Source organism: Neopsephotus bourkii, unplaced genomic scaffold (genome assembly GCF_033783945.1).
Source record: "Neopsephotus bourkii isolate Nb327-2 ecotype Australia unplaced genomic scaffold, CSIRO-AGI_Nbou_v1 NB_1120, whole genome shotgun sequence".
NCBI classification, from domain to species: Eukaryota; Metazoa; Chordata; class Aves; order Psittaciformes; family Psittacidae; genus Neopsephotus; species Neopsephotus bourkii.
In genome coordinates, this window is record NW_026901606.1 from 1,834,515 (window position 1) to 1,850,997 (window position 16,483).

The window sequence follows — 16,483 nt, forward strand, 5'->3', positions numbered from 1 at the left end:
AACAGAAAATAGTGGTTGCTTATTCCAAAACGATTCGGATAAGGCTGTGCAGGATAAATTCCTTTTAGGCTTTATCCCATGTTAAGGCTTCATTTTCAAACCTCAGTTTTTACAATGTTTTCACTGGCCATTGGATGTTGTAGTAGTAGATTGTGAAAATATTGGTAAATATGTCGATAGCTGCTTTAAAAACTAATATGCAGTATAAGCACATTTCTGTATGCCAGCAACTTCCAGGACATTAAGGTACAAAGACTTGTATTTTAGTCGTTATACTTATTAAACAGAAAATAGGATCATTAAAGTTTAGAGCTTTCTTCAAATCACTGAAACAGTGGGAGTCTAACAGCATTTTCAGTTCAGCTATTCTGACTGTGAAATGTCCTCACCTAGGCAATCAGATTCCCTAGGAGTGATGAAAATGTGGGTTTTTTTTTTTTTCATTTCTGCAGCAGGGAAGACTTAGAGGCTAATCAGAGTATCTCTGTTCTTCTAAGCAGTACCTTTGATATCAGGGAGATAACTGCTTAGATCAAATAAAAGAAAAAGATTTTGTGGCTCAATCCTTATATCCTACCTGCATGAACAAACAGGGATTGGGTAACAGAAAACACCTCAGGTTGATAACAGTGAATTTTTCTCCTGTGTCTGGAGGTGATGTGTGCTATTAATTCAGTAGTTTTCTTCATGTACTTTTAACAAATTGTGGCAGTTCATGCCATCAAACCAAAGAGAAGCTTCACAACACCATTGGATTTTTTTTCTGCTGTTCATGCATTTAAGTCATGCGAGGACATTTAGATTAATTTAATGTGAAGTCTTAAATCCATGAATTAATGCATTGAACTAAATGCATGGACAAATAGTACCTATTTTTAGCTGCAATATATAGAATTGGACTTTTTTGCTTTATGTGCCACCTAACGACTCTTCCTTCTTCCTCAACAAAATGGGAAAGTCTGGGTGGACTGTCCTTGTGTGCCATGAGGGTCATTAGCACGTTTACATAGAATTCTCACAAGATCTGGAATTCTCCAAAAGTGAGGCTAATTTAATGATTACTGTTTCATTATTTTTACAAGTATTCATGTACATGGATACTAGAAAAATATAGGACTGATTACCCATGAACATCTTCAGCAAATATGCATTTTCGAAACTCTGTGCATAGAACTGAAAGAGAAAAAACACTTGGTTTTGGCCTTTGGTGTCTCAGTGATTTGTGTATGATTAAAATAATAGGTATTTTTCTTGCCTACTTGGAAGAAGCAGAAACTCTGATTCTCTAGGGGAAGACCCTACTTGTAAGTAACAACTCTTGTTTCCTGTAATTACTTTCAAGAACACAATTTGAAAATACGCTTGAGGGGCTATCTCACTGAATAGGTGGGAGAAAGGCACAGGGATTGTGACATTTTGCATTATCTGCAGAACAGCTCTATAGGTGCAGAAAAAACAGGTGCTGGTATACTCAAAACACTCTTGTAGTGCCAACGTAGGTGAACTTGAAACAGTGACAGACCGATTATGAACATATTGTTGTGGACAATGAGTTCTCTGGAAATCAAAACTGATATCCCAGATAGGGCAATAAACTGAAAAAGGCTGAGATGCAGTTCTGGTGGGAATAATAAAAATAATAAGAATAACAATATAATCTTTCTGAATAAATAGTGTTTTGTGTGAAGTGGAAAATGAAATAAATTAAAAACCTGAACTCATATCCTGGGCTGCCAAATGGGAATGAAAGAAAGAAATAGGAATGAAAGAAAGAAAACGGTTTTGTGTGGTAATTTTGAAATTACAAGAATGCACTTTGAAGTGTTTGAGATCTTTGAGTACTGCATACTGCCTTTAATATTATGTGATAAAAAATCCTCCATCCATAGTTGTTTGCAGAATCTGAACTGTAATTGTAGCAGGCACTGGAGGGGCACTAAGTAGTGATAGTAACATTCCACAAGATAAAAGGAAAACTGATTCATCTGTAGAGAAGAAAGAGATTTGGCTTCAGGGCAGGTAGAGACTTGTGTTTTCCTTTCTATCAGAAGTTGAAGCTTTTTAACAGTAAGGTTTCATCTGATTGCTGAAAGTGAATAAAAAAAGTATTTTTTGAACTTTAGTTTTGCTTTTACTATGCCAAGTTTTCCTGATCCTTTAGCAATGTCTCTCCAGCATTCCATGTATTTATTTCTTTCAAAATTAGTACACTCACTGTTACTTTTGTTGAACACTTGACTGTTGTAGAATGTGTTTAGAATGAAGAAAAGACTAAGGCTTCATGATGGTGCTATTATTAGAACCCAGCTAAATATGTTTTCATTGACTGAAGAATTTCCAGACTAGGGGAGCAGTGTTGTACCTGAGCACAGCTGAAGTCAAAACAGAGATTCACCAATCTTGTTTGTGGGCTGGGGACAAATCAGCATTTTAGCAGTGCTGTTTTCTTACTTTTTCTGAGAGCTCCTTTAGATTTATTTATATTTATCGGAAGCCGTTTCTCCTCTTAATTCTTCTGCTTGTGCTCTGTGTTTGCAATGTGTATCCAAGTTACCGCCCTTTTACTTCAGGGAGCAGAGGGCTCTCATTGAACACTATCATGGCATTGTATTTTCTCTAGAGATCTGCATTTACTTGGTTATGGAGCAGCCAGAGCAGTCTCTGACCCTCAGATCTGTAACAAAAACGTTCTTATGTTCATTGAGCCTTCTCTTTGAGTTGTAAGAATTACAGAGGTCTTTGCTTTGAAATACTTAATGGGCACAAAAGGTGGAAATCTCCCTGCATTTAATTGTACAGAAATACCAATTTCTGCAGCCAAATTAGATTTTGAATATCTGAAATTTACTACAAGGTATTATTTCATAACAAAGTCATTTATCAGTAGAAAAGCTTTCATTAAATAGACACTTCAACCATTTAGTTCAAAAACCACTCTGGGATAAGAGAAGCACTAAGAACTTGTTTAGCAATCAGAGACAACCAAGGATTGTGCTCCAGTATTTTCATGGATATTGCAGACCATTCTCCTGTCAGTTTGGATAAAAGCGTGTTTGTTGTTCTTCGCACTGTTGTTCTGAACAGTGTCTGCAAGGAGTAATCTCTCCTGCGCTCTCCTGTAGTTGAAAATTAATTTCATTAACATCATTTCTGTTGACATTTTCATGCTCTGACTTCTAATGCTCTGGCAGGTTGTCTACTCATGAGGAATGCAGTTTCTCTGGACTTGACTGCTATCTTTTATAGTTCAGTGCTGCATGTAACCTACTAACAAATGTAAGTGAATATGTATCTAAGTAAAGAGATTCTTTCTACAAAAAAAAAACAACCCAAAGAGAGGATAGAGCCTGTAGCGTGTTCTTACCAGAAAGGCAATAGATCTTTCAAACATTACTTACCAACCATATCTTCTCCGCGGTATAGAAGTCACATCCACATCATGTATTGCATTTGGTACCCTCTGTACGACATTTAGTGATGATCTGACGTTAGGAAGTATTAACTGAGAAACAAACCTCAGAGCTAAATACATATTTGTCTGATCAAATTTCTCAATATTGTTATCCCAATATGAGGGACTTAAATACTGGTAGTATTTTTAAAAATTCTTGTGATTTTTTTATTTTTTATTTTTTTAATAATGCTTTAATTCTGTAGTTGGTCCTGCTACAGGAGATCCAATATTTGTCATAGAACTTATCTGTTCTAAAAAAGCAGAGGATTTGAAGAAAATGTTCTTTTCTTGATCTTGCTGTCTTGCAGGAGGCAATAGTAGACCATGGGTGTAGCACATAGCTCCTATCATAGTTTCTATCTTGCAAAAGGTATTTAGAAAGCCAGGCTGTCCCATTGGATAGGTTTTTAAACTGACAGAAGCAAAGAGCTACTGTAGTCATGTATCTGACAAATGGATGAGTAAAGTACTGTCAAGAAACAATTCTCATTTCTTTTGTAATGAAAGTTGAAACTGCATTTGCAGTCAGATGGAGAAATCTACACAAAATCCACCTACTCAATGAGTATGTCGTTGTTCTGTTTCCCAGCCAGTGCTATCAGTGCAGAACACAACTACGCAACCAGCCTGTTCTCCATATTGTTTTCAATATTTTATTTATTTTATTTTTTTTTTACAGAAAGTCCTTGGCTTTCTTGAAACATGGCACTGGAACATTATAGAGCCCACAAAAACGTTACCTTTTTGGTCTTCTCACTTCCTTTTAATTTGGGATTTCTGCAGAGCGACTTGCAGAAAGCTTCCATGATCTTTCTCCCAGAAAATACTTTGACTGTCAGGGTAGACTTTTGCTTTAGCAAGCTCACCTGTGTAAAAGCTGAGCACAAAGTGCCCATTGACTGCTAAAGAAAGCCAGTCTTTCACATGTTTTAGATTTGTGTTAGTCAAAGAATGAAATAAACAGGTTGGAAAACTGTGAAGCAATCCAGAAAATGGGCATAGGAAAAAGTAGATGGGCTTAAATCAAGGCTATTGTAGTAGCACCTGAATAGGTTGACTATGCTTTTATGACAGTTTAAAAGGAATGTATGTATCATATCAATATCTATTTTGTAAATACAGTTAGCAAGATGTGTATTTGCTCACAGAAAAAAAAAGGGAAATTTCACACCCAGGAGTATTTTTAGAGCAGTTTGTTTTTTTTTTTTCTTGTATGTTTCATATTGAAATGCTGAATTAGTTTGATGTAATTGGTGAGATTTGAGTCTGGAATGTTTCCGTTTCACGGGAAAACAATTATTTAAGGAAACAAATAATTTAAGGAAAAAGAATGTATTTTTGCTTTTGGAGATTTTTATTTATTTTTGCCCACCTTGTCCTTTTTTTTTTTAGTTTCTCTTTGAATGCTCTGGGAAGTCCGTATCTAAGAAACACTTGGACCCAAGAAGTGGGCTCATTATTAGTTGTGTAATTTTTGAAAGTTTTCCAAGTCCCAAGATGTGTATAAAAAAAAAAAGAAGTAGAGGATTTACTGCTACCAGTGCTTCTCTCTATTTTCTGCTTGTGGCTTTCTGCATGGTCAGAGGTGAATTTATAGGGATTAGCAAATTCTCTTGGTTTATAAGCTCCCAGAGCATTTGAAGATGTTCACTGAAGTATCTGACACCAAGTAGCATTCTCACCCCTGAGTTTCTGCCAAAACCTGCTCTTTTACAAATAAATAAACCTCCTAGCAAGTAACAAAATATATTTAACATTAATGCTGTTTTATGATTAGATGCAGGTTTAATTCGTCACTTGACACTAATGCTAGTCAACCATGTAAAGTAAAATAATGTGACAGTATGCATAAATATTCTCTTACCTTATTTTGCTGACCTTATTTTCCTGAATATCATCAATTAGAAGGTGGCAGAAAGATACCCAATGCAATTTGGATTCTGTTCCAGTTATATTCTTTATTGCTTACTTGGCCTACATTCTCTTGTGTAATTCAGATTCTTTGGCATACTGTGCTCGATTTTTAATAGGAATTGTATGGATTTATGATTGAAACTCACACGTTGCTGCCTATTAGCATTTCTACAACTTGCCTTTCACACCTTGCAAGTATACACAGTCATTGTCCCTTGCTGATAATTTTTCAGTAGATGGTAAATGTGTGTGGGGTCTGTTGCAGTTTTAGTCAATTATGAGCAAATTTCCAAAATCATGCCCTTTACCTTGTTCCTTCAGAACAATATGAAGCAAAGATGGCCTGTGTCTATGTAAGCATATGTAAGAGTGTGAATAGTGTGTTTAATAATGTACTTACAGATGAATATACCTGTTGTTTCCACCCAGCTTTCACTGAGCAAAGCTCTGTATTACCTGTGAGAGAGCAGAGAGAGTTCTGCTTAAACAGCCTAGGAAAAAAATAGACAAAGAATTTGTCTTTTTCCTATTTAATTTTATGAATAGAAAATGTGTATTTAGCATATGTATTAACTAGACCTTTTACATGAGCAAGCTCAGCATGGATCCACACAGATGCTTGTAATTAGGATAAAAATTTGTAATTTGGATGCAGTGTCTTCCTGTCCTGTACAAATGTTCATTTACAGAACTGAGGTGTTTAACTACATCTTCATTGTTGTGTTATTTACAAGGTAAAGTGGAAATTGCATGATTGAAACTACGAGAAGTTACATTAGAAATGTAGGTCTGCAGTGCATTTAGAGGAAGTGATTGAAGGAAATAATGAAAAAAAGTAATCAAAGTGATCTGCTTACTCATCTGTCTCTGGCTGCCAGAATCTGTCAGATGAAAGTATAGGCATTACTGCTAACTGAAAGTCTTTGAAGGTTGAGATAAAGTTTCAGTGATATAAGTTATTCAAATGCTACTTCAGACTACATTGCTTAAAAAAGGGACTTAAAGAAACTTAATTACACTTAATGTTAATTGCAGTCCAGTATATAGCTTGCACATCCATTTTGGTCATTTGCTGTGCCTCAGTATTTGAGATGTCCTATTGCACATTCTTTTCATACAAGCATATATACCTGCTTGAGATCTAGAGGGTGGAACTGTTGTTAATTGGGGCTATACCAAGGGATTGTGAATTCACAGTTCAAATGGGATGAAAAGATTTTTGTGTACTGTTGGGAATAGGAAAATCCTGTGAGTGAGATAGGTTGCTTGGCAGTGGTACTAGGAATGTGAAGTTTCTTCAGTTTTATATAAAAGTGGTTTAAGGATGTTTATGGTGTGTAGCACCTACTTAGTTCTACTCCTAACTCTGGAGTTTGCATTTGGTGTTGACTTTAAATATCAACCTTGCTATCATAGAATTCCAGGTTCTAATGCTGCCAAATTCTGGATTGGCAGTAGTATGGTGGTGTCCTTCCTATAATGAGCCTCAGAAGGCTGGAGATACTTCTTGCTCAGAGTTGCCTGGGTTTTATGTGCGAGGGAATGTATTCATTCCAGTTCTGTTATTCCAGACTTTCACAACTAAAACTAAATTTCGTACCCTTTTTGGAGTAGTTACTGTTGTAAATTCCAGAACGTGCTTGGATCTGACTGCTGGATACTATCATAAGGGTTAGGAAATGTATTCTCAGAGTTTCACAAAACAGGCTTCTGAATGCATAAAGACATATGACAAGTTAATATATGAAAGCAGCTTAGCCATATCAGCACTTTTTCCACTAATCCCTTCAGTATTTCTGAATTTTGGAAAGAACTACTCAGATCTTTGCTCACACCTCTGTAAAACATCTTTCTTTAGCACATGTATATTGATGGGATGCCTTTTAAATAGAGTTGTGGGAATCAGGGTGTCCTGGGAGCAATATAAGGTCATATGTAATATGGTCCTGTGTACGTGGAGCATCATGTGCATGTGAAGTGTGGAAACAATGTTTATTGGCCCATGTCTGTATTAAAGAAGTACAATTATGGGAAGGTAATTATATTTTCTAAAATTTCTGCAGAGCTCCTTTGTCAAAAAGCAAAGTACATTTATAAGAAAAGTAAAGCTTATGTCTGACATAGTTGATAGCAGTGCACGTGTTCCCTCATGTGGATCAGGACTGACGAGGAAGACACAACAGAATTTAATTGAATTGATCAGAACACAAATCCCCAAAACATTGCTTTGCAAACTCCCACCCCCCACCCCCCCCCGGTTTGCTGTCATGTATCTAAAGACACATATAATCCAAAAGTTGTCACCAAATTTTTGAGTGATAAATAATTCTAATTCTTCTGTTAAAGGGAGAATAATTTCCATGTCTAATCTAGGAATTAAAATTTCATCAGCTTTAAAAACAGAAAAAAAAGTAAAACTCTAGTATTGTTTTCTGACAGGTATGTGGATTTCCTTTTTATTCATTTTCTGCATTGGGAAACTGCTATAACATGTTCCATGTCTGGGAATAAATAGATTTATTTTCCTTTCTTAGTATTACTGTGCAGCTCACAGATTTTCAGGGCAGTGCAGGTACATGGACTGAAAACCAAAATGACTGTGTTTTGAAATTCAAGACTCAGTTACTTTTCTGGTTTTATAAATGCTGTGTTTTCCCAGTGGTGACAGAGTTTGAAAGAATTGCTGTATGTTGTCAAGGTATCAGTCACACATCTAATGTATTAGCATGCGACTGTTAGCCCTAAATCAAGAATGTTGAAGTATCTGTGTTTGTGTATGTCTAAGGTTGTATGTATGCAGAAGGTTTGGTTCCTCTGCTTAAATTTAGTTGCTTTATCTGCTAAGCAGTTTCTACCCTGATAATTTTTGCATCCAGAGTAATCTACATGTATTTGCCCAGTTACGAAAAAAGTCTGATCTCTGGTGCCCAGGGAGTAGAAATTAATATGAGAAGACTTAATTATGCAGTGTAATAGATTGAGGTTTTGCAGATTAATTACTTTTTATTTTTGGAACAGTTACCTTGTGAGACATTCTATGTTAAATGCAGAGTTTTGGTGCATTGCATTATAACGTGTAGCAGTAGCATTGCATATTTCTGTCAGAGATTTTGAAAATACGAAGATAATAAATGGTGACTAATGTACACCATCTGGCTAGGGTTGAGGGGAAAAAAGATTTCTTCCTGAGCAACAGGGTTTCTGCTAAGCTGATTTACTTAAAATAAGAAAGCAAATGTAAATTTTTTTCTGAGAAAATGAAGGTCTAATGACTTCACCGAAACTCAGTGTGTAACGGTAGCTTTGTTTTGTACTCCGTGGTCAGTATCAAAGTAGAGCTCATTGGACTCTATCAGAAAGGCAGTGTGTCTTATCAGCCCTGTTGTTGCATCGTATATTCAGAGAAAAATTGCTGAGACTTGAAGATTTTAAGCAACATTGACAAAAGTGTGAGACAGCCTTGCAGGAACAGCTGCCTGTAAAGGGGAAGGATGTAGCTCTGTGTAGTATCAAATCAGTGAAGAAACTACTGTTAATCTATACTGCCATAGAGTTGGATCTGTAGTAACACAGATTTTTGTGCTTCATATCTTCTTTTGATTTACACCTGTCAATTTTTTCTTTGCTACATTTGTGATGCAATATAGAAGCATTAGTAGATATTAGAACATATATACAATTTGTATTGTAATAATATAAATAATTGTAATTTGTGCAATTTCTTAGAACCAAAATTGTCTTCTCAGTTTCTTTTAATAAAGATTTTGGTTTTTAGGCAGGCAGTCTTAGGTATTCCCTTCTTTGGTTGGTTGGTTGTCTTTTTTCTTAGTGTTCCTACTTCCATTTTTAATGAAATGAAGTATTCACTTAAAGATCTCAACTAATCTGAACGAAGCAGGATGTGCAGTTTTCTCCTCTGTAGAGAAAAGAAAGATAAATGTGTACATCATAAACTGTTAGAACTGCAGTCAGTCTTCAGTCTGTATTTTTAATTTGCCTCTTACAGCTTTAGGTTTATTTTTACACAGCAGCCTGACCTCTGCAACTCTTCCAGTAATACTGAAAATGTTATGATACATTAAACTATATTTGCTCTTGAGTAATGGCTCTTTACAATCAGGACATGTAGGTGATGCATCACCTACAGATGTATTTCAGTTGCCAGAGGCAAAAAGTGATGTCTTTAAGTGACTGGCAAGAAGTTACCAAAGTGTGAGAAGGGACTGCCAGTTCTTCCTGAGGGTGAGCAGGTTGTTAACTTCACAGTTTGTGTTAGAACATCTGTTGGCTGCCTACTTATTAAAAGAGAGAGGAAAAAAAAAGAGGGGGGGAAAAACCCACCACGAAAACCAGCCTGTAAAGAAAGCACAGCCTGTGCTGCGATTATTGTTAACTACTGGGCCAAATCATTTGTCTGGCCTCTGGGGAAGTCATAAGTCGTGATGAGAGGAGAGTTAAAAAAATAAACATTGGGTGGGAACTTGAAAGAAAAAGGAAGGAAAGAAGAGAAGAAAAATGAAACACTGGGAAATAATGGGTGCCTCTGGTCGTAGATGGGTAGAAATACGTGTTCATTTTCTCAGGGTTTTCAAGAAATTGTGGCTCTTGGATTGCCCAGTGGTTATTGTTACAAAGTGTCTTTCCCGTGTGCCATTGGCTCCATTAATACCATCATTCTTCATTCTGTCTTGTATCCATTATGTATATATGTTTTTAGGGGCAAATTCTGGAACCAGGGATATATATGCTTTACAACAAGGATGTAAATCCTATATAAAGGGAACAAGGATGGAAGGAAACTTTTCCATTCTTTGACAGAAAGGAAGGAAAACTTCCCCATGTTCAACATTCAGTAGAATGAGGGCCTTTTGCATGTTGAATGTGTATTGGGTGTAAGTGCTTGTACGTGTCCTGAAGCACTTGATGACGATGATCACATAGGGATTATCAGAATCATATCATAGTAATAGAAATTACAGAACTGTTAACTGGGAGAAACCTCTGGAGGCTACCTAGTCCTTCAGTGCCTAGAAGGAGTGTCACCAGTGCTAGATCAGGTCAGCTACACCTTTGCCTAGCTGCATCTTCAAAGCTTCTTGCTTGCATGTTCCTGTTTGGCACTACCCTTTTGATACAGAAGTTAAGATTAACATCTGGTGAAAAACTTGTGGCTTTTCTCCCTTGTTTTACCATGTACTGCTACTTGGTGTTTGGCTTCACAGTCCTTTTAACATGCCCCCCTTCAAGTAATAGTAGTCTACTGCTAGACCTTCTCTTAGCCTCTTTGGTGAACAGGAGAACTTTCCTTCACTGGAGTCTGCACTTTCTCAACACGCTATTTGAACTAAGAGACCCAAAATTGTAGTACTGCTGCAGCCTGATGGCACTGAGTAGAGGCAGATAATTTCCTGCTATCTGGTCACCACGGTGTTCCTAATACAGTCCAATATGGAATTTGTCTGATTTCAAATGAGCACATATTTAACTTGATGCCCACTATGACCTGGAGGTCCTTTCTCAGCCCATATTGGTATGGCATCATTTAACCTGATGGTGCAGAACTTGACATACTTCCTTGCTGATATTCACATGGCTTCTGTTGGTTCAGCTGTCAAGGTTTATTATGGTCCATCTGCCAAGTGACCTTAAGCCCACCACTGGGTTTAAAAAATGAGCTTGTCTTACTTCCCATATTGTTTTAAGAGAATGTTTGCAGTACTATTTAGGAAATAAGAAACACTCCCAGTTCCATAAAAGAGAATAAAATAAGCAGGAACAAGACCAATATTGTTTTAAAAGATGGATGATAAGTGATAAGGTAGAGTTGTTGAATTTGAACAGTCACATTAAAATGAACTTCAAGGGCACATGAACATTAAGCAAGTTACACTGGGAATAGGACAGCCTAGCCCCTATAGCAGAAGAGCATTGGAGCATTCTTTTATGGGGAGCAGTGAAGGACAAAGATGCTTTTTAGGATGGAATCTGGTAGCTTGATGAGTGGAATTAAATTACATATTTGACTGTAGTAACAGGACACTGGACACAATGACCCAGCAGGTGTCATCCACTCCTGTGTCCTGTGTTCCATTTAGCTGTTGAAACTTTGCATATATAAAACTTTTTTTGTCTCACCTTTTCTTTTACTACTATGATTTTGAAGTATATTTCGCTTAGAGCAAATGCCAACCAAACTGTTTCTGTCTTCTTTGTGTTGTCTTACATTATTTATTTTTCTATATCCAAGCTACAGAATTCGTTATATGCAGGGAGACAAAAATAGCTGTTATTGTGAAATGTGTGCATCATAGGATTTCCTTGAATTTAGGTATTTTTTCAGTATCTTTCTCAAGAATGCTGATAATTCATATTATTGTAATGTATGTGGTGCTCTCTAGCCAAATAAATCTGATGGCTTTTGGTGCACAAACCAAAACCAATCTTTTCTACTGTTTCTTTTGTGAGGCCACTTTGCTTTTATTATTCAGTAATTTTTTTTTCTAGTTTGCTGGTGATAAATTAAGAGGTAAGTGGAAGGAGCAATTTTGAAAGAAGAGTTAGGAAGTATGAGGAGAAGGAAGATGCCCGTCAGTTTCACTGGGCTGGACGATACAAGGCAAGATAAAACACAGCTGAAGAGAAGCTGCCTTGGGTGAAGGTCTGCAGTGTTTATGTAGTGTACTCAAATCCGAACAGAAGGACAAGAGTATGGGACAGAGCTGAACAGAGGAGGTCCACGAATCCTTGCTTTGCACTGAGAAAAAGTCTTACCTTTCATGGTGATTCAAGGGTGCTGCTTACTGGAGATGAAGTCCTGGAGAGGAGGCTGTAGTTTATTGCTAAGCCTCTGTATTTATTAAGTCACCGGTGTCAGAGTTATAAATGGATAAAACACATCCTATACATAACCCTAAATGGCATTGTCATGAGGAAAAGAAATCTTGTTTGCCAAATTAAAGATGTTGAACATGAGAATATAAAGATTTTTATTTAAATTACAAATGATTGAGGTCTGGTTTTATTTGGTTGCATGTGGCATCTGTGTAACAAGTAACAGATATATAGTTTTGTGTGTAATGTCTGAGCTATGTTTGAGTATATATCATAATTAGAAGACTGTAATCCTTATTGAGCATATAGTCCATATGATCAACATTGTGAGCAATTATGCATTTATATTTTTGCATTTATTTTTATTTTTTGTTATTATGTGTTCCTGTACAAATTAAAAGAAAGTGTCTTATTCTTGACTCTAGTATTTGCATAGCAACAGGTAACTAAGCAAAGTATTACATGAAATGATTTCTGAAAGTAAAAAGAACAAATGCGTTAACTGACCTGGTTTTATAGCAGTGACTTGCAATTTATCCAAATCAAATATGCTATGACTATAGAAAGAAGCCACGAAAATATTATCCAATTAGCAAGAAGACATTTAATGCATAGCTCTCTTTTAAATAAGAATGTTGGGAAAATTAATAAACTAATAATGTTTTTAGAAAAGCATTGAAGCAAATCTGAAGTTGGAGCTTCAATGATACAAGGTGGTGATGTGCTAACTTTAAAGTTTGTCAAGCATATTAGGGTGATCTAAAGAAATTCTGGTGATGCAGAAGGAAGAAGTAGTCAATGTAAACTTTCACATCAAGATGAAAAAGTTGCAAGACAGTGTGAAATGAAGACCCTGCTAAATAGCTTTCAGCAATTTGAATCTCTTTAGTATGGGGTAATACTGTCTCAAACTCCCTTACTAGGTAGAACTCTGAGTCTTAATTAAATAAAGGCTGAAACAGTGGAAGTATATCATAGAATACGTTCTAAGGATAGTCCAGGGTCCTGTTCTACAGCATTTTCTGGTTTTAATGAATGCAAAGACTCCTATTGACATGGATAGGACTATTTGATTAAGCAAAGGTACAGTATACTTACATGTTTGCAGAAACGGAGACTCTTGTGAAAACAGGAAAATCGCATGTAATTATGTAATTACAACCTTGTCAGTACAGCTGTCATTAAGTACTATGCAGTTATAGCCTGTAAAATAAATTGACATGAAATATTGCATCTCTTTAGTCCTTATCAATACAACTTACCCGCTTCCTGCAAATTCTAACTGGTAAAAGAGCCGTCAAATGATGTTGTCGTTCATTGTACTTTTTTTTGTCTTCTACAGGAAAAAGTAGAATATGCCTTCCTGATAATTTTTACAGTTGAAACATTTTTGAAGATTATAGCATATGGATTATTATTACACCCCAATGCGTATGTTAGAAATGGATGGAATTTATTGGATTTTGTAATAGTAGTAGTAGGGTAAGTAATTTATCCTTCATTACAAAAAGATTTAAATCTTCTTTACAGTGAGGTAGATGTAGGCCTGTTTGGCTGTGAGTAATGGCCTATGCTTGATTTCTATTCTGGATTAAAAGAATGAACTGAGTGAAAAATTCAAGACAAAGTCCTAAAAGTTTTCATTGCTATGTGCAACAGCCTCGAAAGTTCTCACAAATTCTGAGTTGTGCCAGAAATTTTCCTTGGTTGTTGCTTTGCAAAATCTTTTCCATTTGATTTTTTTTCCAAGGTAAACTCCTGATGTCTTTCTGTGTGATAAAGGTTGATCTGTTTAGGTCCATACATACTTATTCCTTTTATTCGTTTATTCCTGTGCTGTGGTTATGAGACGTTCATCTATTCGACAAAGATGTCTGGGAGAACTCATGAGGTTTGAAGTGGAGAAGAGTGGTCAGGGGAGAAAGAGTTAATGGTGTGATTCCTTGGCTTTCCCGAAATCTGAGGAAAATTGGACTTTCCTTTGGGAAAGTGAGGTGATAACACATCAGGCTCCATATATGTATATAGAATCGTACAGTCCAATAACAAATGGGTGTTTGAGTCACCGAACAAGGTTAGAATTAATTCAAAGTAACACTTCTGCAGTGCCTACATTGCAAATGTTACATCCTCAATATAACTTTGGCTTGCCTGGGGAAGGATGTATGCTAAATAGAAGGTACTGCTCAAGCCTCATACAGGATACATAAGAGTGGAGATTAGACCATCCCACATGTACATTACACACCTGCTTATGATAATAATGTTTTGTGTCATCTCTATCGTGTCAATGGTTGTGCTAGCTTGTTAGGAGATCCTACCTTCCGCTATCTAGGGAATTAATCTTGAGGCATATATTCCCCAGTCCCTTAAATATTGTGGAATTTATATGATAGAATCATAGAATAGTTAGGGTTAGAAAGGACTAACCCCCCTGCCATAGGCAGGGATGCCTCACTGTAGACAATGTTGCCTAAGGCTTTGTTCAACCTGGCCTTGAACCCTGCCAGGGATGGAGCATTCACCCCTTCTTGGGCAGCCTGTTCCAGTTTAAAAAAAAAATAAAAATTAAATTTGTAAATTTTGTTAACAAACAAACATTTTTTTTTTCTTGTGTAGAACACAGAGAACATTATCAACATATAGCTTGGTATGCTGTGGCTGGCTTGCAAGGAAGACATTGTCATGCATTGTGCAATCTGATTTCATTTTTAAGTTGAAACTATATCAGGGGTTGCCTGTAATTGGAAAGACCCTCAACTCATGTCATTACATGAAGGGAATAGAAAAAGAGACAAAGTGAAGGAGTTTATGGCAAAGCATGATTAAATTTAGATCAGTATTATGAATGCCCATCTATTTGCTTCTGAGAGAGTAAATGTTATTGAAGAGATTGTATTTGGGCCGGTTGCTTGGCATTCAGGCAGTTTTGGTCCAGGACTAAAATTTCTATATAAATAGATCTTTCATAAGGTCAGGTTGTTCTCAACAGATTGGCCACTGTGCCTGAAGGGGAAGCTTGGTGGGCAGGTGTGGGGACTGTCGCACACAAGAGCTCTATCCTCTTGCCAGGCAGTCACTTGGATAGACCTCTTCCCTTTTGTCAAGTGACCATGGAGTTACAGTAGCCCTGGAGCAGTCTAATTAACATGACCTCTATCTTTGGCTCTGTTCTAAATACATGATAACTAAAAAATTTCCATTAACTCATAAAACACTCATTATTGGAAGCTAAATCTAGTTAGGTCAAATGCTCCCACTGAATCTGTGCAAAATAGGAAATAAAAAGCACTACATCTTATGAAATACTTAAAATATCACACTAAGATGTAAATCCTAGCTCAAAGCTGAACGTTTTGGATTATAAACTATTGTGTAGGTTGTCACCAGTCTAACTGGAAGACAAGATGGACCTTTCTTAACATATCAGGCACTGACAAAAATGAGCAATATTTTTGTTCCTGCACTCTGTAAGCAATGTTCTTCTTTTAAGAACAGCACAACCCACATAAGGAAGTAAGCAAACATTAGTCCATTTCTTTAATTAATACTTTAAAAGCCCAGTGAAAATTGATTTTTGTATACAACCCAAGGTGGATATGGAATCACTTCTGGATTTGATTCTGTTTGCCTAGTTTCATTGTGAAATTTCATTAGACATTTTAATAGCTTTGAAGAGCTGCCATGTGCCCTGTATTGAATGTATTAGATGAAATTTGTTTTATTTGCTTTTTCAGCAGAAACTGTAGCAGTCCAAACACATAAATTATGCTAAATGAAATCTCTGCTAGCAAAAGGGAAGCATGTATACAGACTTCTTTCCACAACATCAAATTTGGCATTTAAACTTTCATAAACTGTTCAGGAAAATAAATGTCAATTTTAACAAGGGAGATCAGTGGATTTCTACCTCAATGTCTTTATAGGATAGAAATAAAATGACAGAGCTGTAGACGTAGCTGTCAGTGTGGGTTTCTCCCATCTTTGTCACTTCATAACAAAGTATGAATTACATTCAGAGCAGTCTACTACTTGTCTGCATGCTATGGCACATAATTTCCATTGATTTTTGTGAAAGAATAAGGTCCTGGTAGAGAAAGCTTTCATAGCACCTTCCTATGCCTATAGCCCTTTAATTTTCTGAATGATGACAGGCTGAAAGCAGCTTCTCTTAATCTGGGGCTTGATCCAGAACTCCTTTAAATCATGTCTACCTTTAAAGCATCAGTAGTCACTGAAATCATTGAGGTTGCTCCCTTTCTGAAATATTAAATATCTTGGTTT

The 16,483-nt window shown here is 36.4% G+C and overlaps 1 protein-coding gene across 16 annotated transcripts in view; it reads left to right on the forward strand.

Moving 5' to 3' along the window:
* The window catches only part of CACNA1D (calcium voltage-gated channel subunit alpha1 D), a 185,296-nt gene that overhangs the window by 53,377 nt on the left and 115,436 nt on the right, over positions 1 to 16,483 (forward strand). For all 16 annotated transcript variants that reach the window (XM_061362357.1, XM_061362354.1, XM_061362364.1 and 13 more), the window contains exon 4: positions 13,542 to 13,681. In XM_061362357.1, coding sequence (XP_061218341.1) covers positions 13,542 to 13,681 — 140 coding nt within the window. The remainder of the gene's footprint in view (positions 1 to 13,541; positions 13,682 to 16,483) is intronic.